Genomic DNA, 11,623 nt, shown 5'->3' with positions numbered 1-11,623 from the left:
ATGGAAAATAGGAATAATGTTACTGAGTTTGTTCTCTTGGGACTTTCTAAGAATAAGAAAGTCCAAATTCTCTGCTTTCTCTTTTTCTTACTCTGTTACCTGGCTATCTGGTTGGGGAATTTGATTATTATGACTTCCATCACATGCAGTCAGTTAATTAATCAGCCCATGTACTTCTTCCTTAATTACCTTGCCCTCTCGGACCTCCTCTACACCTCCACTGTGACACCCAAACTCATGACAGACTTACTGACAGAGAAGAAGGTCATTTCCTATAAAAACTGCATGACACAGCTGTTTACCACACACTTCTTTGGAGGGGTCGAGGTCTTCATCATCACAGGAATGGCCTATGACCGCTACGTGGCCATCTGCAAGCCACTCCATTATGCCATCCTCATGAGCAGGCAAAGGTGTAACTCAATTCTCAGGGCATCCTGTGCAGGGGGCTTTCTGCATTCCCTTGGATTGTTTCTTCTTACAATTTTTTTACCGTTCTGTGGCCCCAATGAAATTGATCATTATTTTTGTGATGTATACCCTTTGTTGAAACTGGCCTGCACTGATACACACAAAATCGGTTTCTTAGTCATTGCCAATTCAGGCCTGATGGGACTGGTGATCTTCGTGGTTTTGATGGCCTCCTACTTTATGATTTTATATAATGTGAGAGCATATTCTGCCGAGAACCGCCACAAAGCACTTTCCACTTGCAGCTCGCACATCACGGTTGTGATCCTGTTTTTCGCACCTGTCATCTTTGTTTACATTAGACCCCCCACAACTTTACCAGAAGATAAAGTGTTTACACTCTTCTACACAATCATTGTCCCCATGCTCAATCCTCTTATCTACACACTTAGAAATACAGAAATGAAAAATGCCATAAAGAAAGTTTGGTGCACTGGAAGATTTTGGAAAGGGAATCCAATGATTTGAAGGCTATTCTTCTTTGAATGTGTATGGGTGTCATGTTATCACACATTCCCTTTCTTTGATTCCTTGTCGGTGGAACAATTAGACAGAATATGTAAAGGCCAACCCTTAAGCATCAACTTGCCATCATTGGGTTCCTCCATATTTCTTTGCTGGTGGGCTTCACTTGTTTTCATCCTTCACTAAGCTTTAAGTTCCATGAAAGCAGGGGTCATGTCATAGTTTTTTCACTGCTAATTCCCTAGTAGCCAGAGAAGTGTACAGCACATATATGATGCTCAAATAAATATTTATTGACTGAATCTATAAATCACAGAGCTCGGTTTCTCATTCCTGAGAACAAGAACTTCATGAAGGAATCACCTTCATGGTTTAATGACTCACTTGGACATTAGACACCACCATTGTCCACCATAATCTTCACATATTTCTCTATTTCTATATATTTTGGCTCAATAGAGCCAAGAAGGGATTCCACTCTGGATCCAATCAGACAAGACATCTCAAAAAAGTGTATGGGTAGCAAAGATGAGTAGGCTGAAATCATGCTGTTTTAACAGGTTTGGCATTCAATATATATATGATCAAGGAGCAAACCACAGCTACCCGTCCGTGGAAAGTTAGAAAATATAAATCCTTCAAAATTAAGCATTTTTTCAAAGTAAAGGATTTTTATTTACTATCTAATTTCAATTTTTAAATAATCTGAAAATAATACCTGACATGAACTCTAGCACAGATTTATTGGGGTAGATAGTGATGATGATGGCAGATTATAGATAGATAATAGAAAGACAGATGAGAGAGTGAGTACGTGAGAGGAGGGGGGAGGGAATGGGACATGAAGCAGCTCTCTGATGGAGTTTAATGGAAAGAAGTACATCTTTGGAGAAGTTGGATTCACTCACCCAACTCTGGGTTTGGATGATTTTTTTGTTTGTTTGTTTGTTTGTTTTAAAGCAGACATTTCTCAGTTGTATCTAGTCTGAAAAGCTCATCTGACTCCATCTTCTACTCTTTCTTTTATATGTGTTACTATCAAGAGTGAAATCTTTGATCTGTTTTTTTTTTTTTTAATTTTACTTTATTTTTCCAGTGTTCCAAGATTCATTGTTTATGCATCACGCCCAGTGCTCCATGCAGTAGGTGCCCTCCTCATTACCCACCACCAGGCTCAAAGACTTCTTTCTTACTGGAAAGCTCGAAAACAAACAACAACAACAACAAAACTTTGACATTTGTTATCAGTTTATATAAAAATTATCTTTCTTTACAGAACTACTTAACTCCCCTTCTAGGTTCTGGTTTGATATTTAGAGACATTAACCTCGGAATTTCAGCTTACTCATCTGTAAAATAAAGCAGATAATTAGATCATTAACTCAAAATTGTAGTTTCGGAGTTTGCTTTTTTTTTTAATAAGAAAAAATCCTCACAAATACCATGAATTGATTGAAATCATGTTTTATTATAAAGTTATTTAAACATGTATGAAATAAAATCTTTAAAAAAAAAAATGGGACACTTGGGTGGCTCAGAAGGTTAAGCATCTGCCTTCAGCTCAGATCACAATCCCAGAGTCCTGGGATTGAGTCCCACATTGGGGTTCCTTGCTCAGCAAGGAGTCTGCTTCTTCCTCTGTCTGCTACTCTCCCTGTTTGTGCTCTCTCTCTCTGTCAAATAAATAAAATCTTTAAAAAAAAAAACATGAATTGACATAAGTCACAAAAATTTTATGCTTATCATTCTAAACTAAAAATGTCAAAGTATAAAATGAAATATTTATGTTAAAATTTTAATTTGAATGCTTCACAGAAACTAATGTACAGATGCTAAGCATGATAACAAAAATAAAAATTTATTCTGAGCAGTTTCCTTTCCTAGAACAATACCCACTTCCTTTAATTTTTTTTTCATTTCCTTTCATTTTTAAAATTACCTTATGAGGTAGTTTCTATTGCCTGCAATGTACAGAGGGAGAAAAAGAGGAGGAAAGTGTATTTACCTTTTCAGGATCCCTCAAGTAGGAAGATTTTTTTATCTACCTGCTTAATTATCTGCTGTTATCAACATCATAATTTTTTTGAGCATTAGGAGAAATCATTTGAATCTTAATTATCATCTCTATTATTAGTTTATTTTGCAATACCAGTTATATATAATCAAAACCATTTCATTAGACAATACATTTAAGAGTTTAACCCAAAATCAAGTTTTAAAAATAAAGTATTTGTTAATTTTCTCACTGTTTCAAGAGTTACCTTTAGGGACACCTGGGTGGCTCAGTGGGTTAAAGCCTCTGCCTTCCGCTCAGGTCATGATCCCAGAGTCCTGGGATCCAGCCCAGCAACTGACAATCTGCTGAGCAGAGAGCCTGCTTCCCTTGCTCTCTCTCGGCCTGCCTCTCTGCCTACTTGTGATCTCTCTCTCTCTGTCAAATAAATAAATAAAATAATAAAAAAAAAGAGTTACCTTTAATGAATTGGTGTGAACTGACAAGTATCATTATGTAGGCTGTATAATGATTACACTAAAGATTCAGTTAGGTTATCAGCTGCTCTAGTAACAATTCTCTTGAATTTTTAATACATTTATGAACATGCCCCTTATAAACATAATTCTCCAATCATATTTTCTATTTGAACTTCTTTAAAGCTTTTCTTTACACACTGTGCCATGACCTTTTTTTGCTGCTCCATTTACGTATTCCTTCACATATTGGGTCTAGGTTCATTTTCCCCTATAACCTGTGCAATATAACACCTTGTTCTATTCCATCATACTCATTTCATGATGTCCAACGAGCCCACTGTCACTGACTTTACCTATTTGAAAAACTTTTCAATTCTACAGGCATCTATAGATATCCAGATGTATAGATATATAGACATTCTCTAGAAATTGGAAATTTATTGTTTTCATTTTGATGGCAATGGAAAAAATAAATTTAAACATATTTTAGGGCAAGTAGTTTCAACACTGGCACTTCCATTTTCTCTTTACAATCGCATTGGCTAAAAGTATAATAAATGGAGATCGTGTAATTTAATTGCCACTAACCTTTCTACTAGGGCATCCATGCTTCTCAGACATTTAAGAGCAACCAAACTTCCTACTCTTCAGACACCATATCATCTTAAGTCTGTTGTGTCAGCACAATTGTCAGTGGGTCTCATTTTACACTCAGACAAGGTTTTGTTTGGAGAATGAATTATATAAATATCCTATTTTTTACCAATACAACTTTTTCATTACTATTTTATAGCAAATATTTCTATAATTTTTGAAATGCTGTGATTTTGAAATGACTATGTAAGTTATTTTAGAAAAACTTCTCACTTCTCACTTTTATAAAGCTATTATTTCATAGAGTATTTTTTAATGCTAAGACCTTATTTAAATAACTTTTGCTTTTTAAATTATTGCAGTGAATATGGAAACTCATGACCTGAGTGAAAACATGAATCTGAGTTTCTGATGCTCCTTACTGGAGGAAAGCACCAAGGACACTCTATGCCTGGGATGATTAACACGAATGCAGTTATGTACATATGAAGAGTCATTCGTGAATCTGAAGCATAGGGAGATTAAAGGAGGACATCTAGTTAGTAACTTAAGGATAAAATCCAAAGGAAAAAAATGTATCAAAGAAAAATGTAATAGAACTTCAAGAAGAAAATGATAACTCAGATTACTAAGGAGAAATGTGAATAAGAAACAAATCAATAAATAAAGAAAAAAATACTTCAAGATAAATTATCACATAAATGCAGTGACACCAATTGCTATGCTTATTTTTCTTACAGCAAAGTTCATGCTTTTTCAAGTACAGTAACTATCATTTAAGTAGGCTATATAATGATTTGCCCTCCACTCAAACACGGTTTCTGGCACCACACTTTCCTCAAGGTATTCTTTATCTCTTTGTTTCTGAATGTGTAGATCAGAGGGTTGAACATGGGGGCAATGATGGTGTAGAAAAGAGCAAACACTTTGTCTTCCGGAAAAGTCGTAGCCGGTCGAATGTAAATGAAGAGAACGGGCACAAAGAACAGAATCACAACTGTGACATGGGAACTGCAAGTGGAAAGAGCTTTGGAGCGGCTCTCTGCAGGGTAAGCCCTAAGGGTGTATAATATCAGTAAGTAAGACAGCACCAAGACCACAAATGTCACCAAACCCATCATGCCTGAATTGGCAACCACGAGGATCCCAACTCTATAGGTATCTGTGCAGGCCAGTTTCAGCAAAGGGTACACATCACAAAAGTAGTGATCTATTTCATTGGGGCCACAGAAAGGTAAACTGATGGTAAGGAGACATTGGACGAAAGAATGCAGAAATGCCCCAGTACAGCTAGCAATGACGATGGCATAACATCTCTGCCTGTTCATGATGGCGGCATAGTGCAGGGGCTTGCAGATGGCTACGTAGCGGTCATAGGCCATCCCTGTGAGGATGAAGACTTCAATCCCCCCAAAGAAGTGCATGACAAAAAGCTGTGTCATACAGCTGGTGTAAGAAATCATGTTACTTTCTGACAGCAAGTCGGTAACTAGCTTGGGTGTCACCGTGGAGGTATAACACAGATCTGAGAGGGCAAGTTTATTGAGGAAGAAATACATGGGTTGGTCAATAAGCTGACTGCATGTGATTGAAATCATTATGAGCAAGTTTCCCATCCAAATACCTATGTAACAAAATAAGAAGAGTATAAAACACAAGTGTCTAATCTTCTTATTCTGGGAAAGTCCCAAAAGAACAAATTCAGTGATGTTGTTAATATTTTCCATGGTCTAATGCAGTTAAGTCTCAAAGGTTTGCCTGGGTGGGGGGAAAGATGACAAGTCAGTGTGAGAAATACTGAACAAAGTATAGTGTGAATTAGAGAGAGTGTTGTAAAAATAAATTCATTTATTTAATTGGCTTCCTATAGTATATTTTAAAGTAATTCTAAGCTTTGTATGGACAAATTACCATACAGTATAACAGATCAGGCTATTTTGTAGAGTGAAACAGAATACTATTAATAGTCACACTTCTTCAGGATCCTAAACAAAGATGTACAGTCATCTTATGTAGGCGTTGCAAAGGAGAGCTTAGGGAGGAGGCACTTATTTTCCTGGAGAAGTTCACCGGCTTGATAGGTTGAAATAGCCAGACTTGGACGCCTGGGTGGCTCAGTCTTTAAGCATCTGCCTTTGGCTCAGGTCATGATCCCATGGTCCTGAGATCAAGTCCTGCATCCAGCTCCCTGATCAGTGGGAAGCCTGCTTCTCCCTCTCCCACTCCCCCTGCTTGTGCTCCCTCTCTTGCTATCTCACTCTCTGTCAAAAATAAAAATAAAAATAAAAATAAAAAATAGCCAGACTTAAATCCAGGTAAGTGAGAGGCTGTGAAATTGCAAAGTACCATCTTGTCTTTATTTAACATTCCATTTTTTGTTGTTGTTGAATCACTAAATTCTACCCCTGAAACTAATATTACACTATATATTAACTATCTAGAATTAAAAAAAAAAAAAACTTGGAAAAATAGATAAATAGGGGCACTTGGGTGGCTCAGTGGGTTAAGCCTCTGCCTTCAGCTCAGGTCATGATCTCAGGGTCCTGGGATCAAGCCCGGCATTGGGCTCTCTGCTCAGTGGGGAGCCTGCTTCCCCCCCACCCCTCTCTCTCTGCCTGCTTGTGATCTCTTTCTGTCAAATAAATAAATAAATAAAAGAGAAAAATAGATTTAAAAAATTCAATTTTATGGTGGAATTTGCATTTTTAAAATATTGCATAAAAATCTTATCGTCTTCATTATTGAATTGTTTACACACATGGTGAGTAACCCATTTATCCCACTCTAGTCCTGACCCCCGCTTAAAACCACTTAATATTTACCAACATTATAGAGGGCAATAATGAAAATATGATAGCAGCTAAAGCTTAAGTGTCAGTGACATTTCTATTGAAGTAAATAGATGTATGAGATTAATTAATTTAATTAATGAAATACTTAATATTGAGAGTTAAAGACTTTCTGCAGGACTAAGCTAGAGCAATACGTTAAGTAACAAATGGCACATGCTTGAGATACACTGGATTTCAATCACTGCTTTTTAAATAAATAAAAAAATACAAGTCACAAAATTTCATTAATTAACAAGCAGCCTAGTTTGAAACTCTTTTTGTCTCTTGCTCTTTCTCTCATGTTAACTAGAACCCATATTGGCAAGATAGGCAAATATTTCAGTGACTTCCCTTATTTCCCTCGCTGAATATTCTTCTTGGTAATTCTCCAAAGTATCATCAGATACCCAAAGAATTCATAATCATGCCATTTAAATTAGAACATTTCCAAACCTTCACATTATTTACAATGTTTCCTTTGTTAATATTAAAGTTACTGAATTTGAGATTTACAAGATCCTGATTTCATGTCTGTGTGATTTAACGAGAGAACTCTTCAGAAGCTATAAGGAGGGGCGCCTGGGTGGCTCAGTGGGTTAAGCCGCTGCCTTCGCCTCGGGTCATGATCTCAGGGTCCTGGGATCGAGTCCCACATCGGGCTCTCTGCATCGGGCTCTCTGCTCAGCAGGGAGCCTGCTTCCTCCTCTCTCTCTCTCTGTACCTGCCTCTCTGCCTACTTGTGATCTCTCTCTGTCAAATAAATAAATAAAAAATCTTAAAAAAAAAAAAAAGAAGCTACAAGGACTAATTCTGCTGTTAAGGATGGCACGAATTGCATGGAGCACTGGGTGTGGTAAGTAAACAATGAACCTTGGAACACTGAAAAAATAAAATCAAGATGTTAAAAAATAAAATTCTGGCACGAGGCAAATTCATGAGCTATAACTATAGCTGGGTTACTTTACTTCCTCCCAGCCCCTTCTTTCCCTAACACTTACCGTGATAAGCACTGAAAAATACTGAACAAATAAATTTAAAAAGACAACCCTTTTTGTCTACCTCCAGGAAGACTTCTTTTTGGCTCTTTCAATCTATAGAAATCTTTCTTATTTAAACCTCCCTGAAATACTTCCATTTATTTCATTATTACCCTTTAAACTTGAGCACCCAGGAAATTAGTTTTCATTTAATTGGTTCAAGGCAGCTCATCAGACAGTGGTTATGCCTTATATTCTTCTTTCCCTTAATGATTTGGTATTATAGTAAGTAGATCAACTTTGGATTCACACAAAAGACCAGGATAGTCTGGAGTAAGGTAATTAATTTGTCTGACAATCACTTTCTTCCATTTTAACATGGGCATTCCTAACAATGATATTCCATAGTTGTATGTCAAATAATATGGTGCAAAGTGTACAATAGGTCTTTTTCACATTGTTTTTCCTCATATCACTATGTATAAATTAGGTACCCCGTATATAAAATAGAAAATAAGCAAATGTACACTAAAATGTTAGTAAATAAAAATGCAGGCAGTTAAATTTATATCAAATAGGCTGCTATTATCAGCAGTCTTGCACAGACATGAAAGAAATAATATCTAATACTACTTAGTGCTCACCATCCTCTGCAGACAGTTCTAAATCTTCTATATGTATTAAATTGTGAATCTTAAAGGGCCCAATGATTCTTTTATTATCTCTATTTTGCAAAAAGGAAACCAAGTCTCTTTAAAATTTGGATAAAACACTGATGTTCTAAACACTAATTTTAGGCATATTTTAATTATTTTTTATTAAGTGATACTGATAAATTTGGTTGGCAAGTCCAGATTATTCTTAGAATTATTCAAGGGGCATATTACCCTTTTTTGTTTTTTTCTTTCTGTAACCAAGTTGCCTCTCCCCAAGTCAAGGTCCAGCTAAATCTTTGCCAACAGCTTCAGAGTTTTCTCCCAGCACCGGTACCCAGGCTTGACTGAACTAATTCTATTTCCTTTCTGTCTTATTGTTTACCCCTTTCTCCTTCTTCCTTATCAGATTTGCCCCACATTGATGTGCAGGATCCTCTGGTTGATGTTTCCCAAATCACAACACATCATACTCTTAATTATTCACTGTACTTACAGGGTAGCAAAGGAAGTAGAGAAGAAACATGTCTCTATTCTAGTGCATTCCTTTCATCATATTTAATTTGTACCTCTTTCCTCTTTATTTTTCTTTCTCCTGCTTAAAATTCAGGTTGCTCACTTGATTTATCTACCAATTCTTTTTCAGATATGCCCCATATAGGCCATGAATAATATTACTATTTCCTTCGTGAATGTCCCAAAATCATGCCAAAAAAAGGTTCTATTTCATTTTGACATCTGCTGAGGGACATAATATTAATCAGTCATTGAATTGTACTAATATAATGCAAAGTTATGTTATAAAATATTTGCAAAATTTGAAGAAGGAAATGCACCTAAAAAATCAATATGTTTACAGGTAAAATTTAATTTAAATATATAAACATATATATATATATATATATACACACACACACATATATATAAGCTTTTTAAAATTTGAAAATCATGTTTGTTTACTATATGTTGGTTGCATTTTTACTTACCAGGTGATTATCTCATTAGATAAATTTTGTTATCTCTGAGTAAAAGGTGGAATCTGGTGTTTTCAATACAGTTAAAATAAATGATTAATTTTGCTGCTGACGATTAATGAATTTCACCATGAACGTAGCCCACATAAGTCCTGGTTCTGGGACTTCCCTATTTCCCTTACAAAGAGAAGCATTCTCTCCTTATTTTTGAAGCTAAAGGGAAATAAAATCATCATTGGCATTTATTTTGAAAAATACTTTTGTTTGTTTTCTATCGCAAAGTTGTGTAGTCATTGATTTTAGTGTTGGAAATATATACAAGTTTTCTGTTTAATTTCCAAGTGTCATTTAAAGTAGATTACCTGGGAGAATATAACCCCAAACCTCCCTCTCACTCTTTCTATGGGATGAGATATTTCCCAAAAGAAAAGTTGGCCAATGTACAGCTGAACAAGGCTTAGTTCCTTTCCAGTCTTAAAAAAAGTAGCTGTGCCATGGTTAATAACTTTTTGTACCCTGAGGAGTTGGAGCACAAACTAAGAGTTCACTTCTATTCATTATAATAAGCCATAAATCATGTGCTTCCTATTGAAACAGATTCTGAGGAACAGTAGGGAACAATGTCTCAGCAGAGGTTAAACTAGAAAATGCCAAAGATACTTAAGGCCCCATTTTGAAGTCTGCTTAAGCACAGAATAAATTAATCGAGGAGTGGGTGGCAAACTTCTGTGTGTGTCTTCATACCCCAATGGCCCTACTTTTTCCTCCAGCTCCCACATTGGCAACTGGTTTCACAGACTTAATGCTGAAAGCTGGTGTAAATTTATACACTTTCTCCTACAAATACCACAATGAGGATTTTGTTCAAAAAAATGAAGAAAGGTGCACCTGGGTGGCTCGGTGGGTTAAAGCCTCTGCCTTCAGCTCAGGTCATGATCCCAGGGTCCTGGGATTGAGCTCTGCATTGGGCTCTCTGCTCAGCAGGGAGCCTGCTTCCTCCTCTGTCTCTGCCTGGCTCTTTGCCTACTTGTGATCTCTCTGTCAAATAAATAAATAAAAATCTTAAAAAAAAAAAGAAGAAGAAGAAAATATTCCCCTAAAAGAAATAAGATGTTTTTGTCATTCAGGCAATCCAATTCCAAAGAGATATACAGTGGAAAACACAGTTAAAATAGCTAGAAAGGGGCGTAAAACTGAGTGAAGCTTGCATAGCACATGATAATACCATTGACCCTTGAACAGCATGGGCCTGAACTGAGAGTTGTGTACTTATGGAGTTTTTTCAATAAATACAGTACAGTACTATATTTTATCTTCCTTATGAGATTCCAACTAATTATTTTCTTATAAAAATACAGTATATGACACATATGTCATGTACAACATACAAATGTGTTAATCAACTGTTCATGTTATTGGTAAGGCTTCCAGTCTACAGTAGATGCTTAGTAGTTAAGTTTAGGGCAGGGCTCAAAAGTTATACATGCCCCTAATCCCCACATTGTTCAAGGGTCAACTGTAGATTATGAAAGATACAACTGAGAGACTTTCTGATCTGAGTGAACAATATGAACAAAGCCTTGAGGCAGGCTGAGAATGTCTGAAAATGATGCGTCGGTTATGATCAGGACCAGATACGGGCTCATTTGGGAGAGAAGTGAGGAATTTGGTTGTTATGAGGGCAACCATAGTCTAAATAACATTGAAAACCATAGAGCTGGTTAGTCTTCTCTGTAGGGGAAAAAAAAAATGTTAAATGGAAAAACATACAAGTTAGTAATTTGAGAGAAAACTCTTATAATGCTTGTCTATGAAAATGATGACCTTGCGTTTGAAAGAACATTTTTCCTATTTTCCACAGAAAAATATTACATATTTTCCACAAATAACATTGATTTATTGGGATTTCCAATGACTGTGGGGTTTGAATGGTACGTGGGCAAGACACTGTTATAAGGACTGTAGAGTGGCCTGCCTTCTGTTGGTGGTGTCGGTGGGCTAACATAAAGGATAAGGTAGTTACTACTTGGTCTACACAACTTCAGGCAGACCATCAAGATGAGAGCTTTTTTGTTGCAGTTTGGTCTCCAGAAGCCAAAACACAGACCTTGACGAAAATGAAGTCATGTGTTTGATCATAGGCATGGGAGGGCTGTAAAGAGAACAGAAAATGCAGCCTCTGTGGT

General features: G+C 36.4%; 2 protein-coding genes across 2 annotated transcripts; one reads left to right on the top strand and one right to left on the bottom strand.

Moving 5' to 3' along the window:
• On the top strand, window positions 1–939 carry LOC116599912 (olfactory receptor 4P4-like). Its single transcript, XM_032359852.1, has one exon. The coding sequence runs from the start codon at window positions 1–3 to the stop codon at window positions 937–939; it is 939 nt and encodes a 312-aa protein (XP_032215743.1).
• Window positions 940–4,787: 3,848 nt separating this feature from the next.
• On the bottom strand, window positions 4,788–5,729 carry LOC116599911 (olfactory receptor 4P4-like). Its single transcript, XM_032359851.1, has one exon. The coding sequence runs from the start codon at window positions 5,727–5,729 to the stop codon at window positions 4,788–4,790; it is 942 nt and encodes a 313-aa protein (XP_032215742.1).
• Between the last annotated feature and the right edge of the window lie 5,894 nt (window positions 5,730–11,623).

The sequence above is a fragment of the Mustela erminea genome, chromosome 9, assembly GCF_009829155.1.
Source record: "Mustela erminea isolate mMusErm1 chromosome 9, mMusErm1.Pri, whole genome shotgun sequence".
NCBI lineage: Eukaryota > Metazoa > Chordata > Mammalia > Carnivora > Mustelidae > Mustela > Mustela erminea.
The sequence above is the reverse complement of the archived record's forward strand: the minus strand, read 5'-3'. Positions and strand labels throughout refer to the sequence as shown.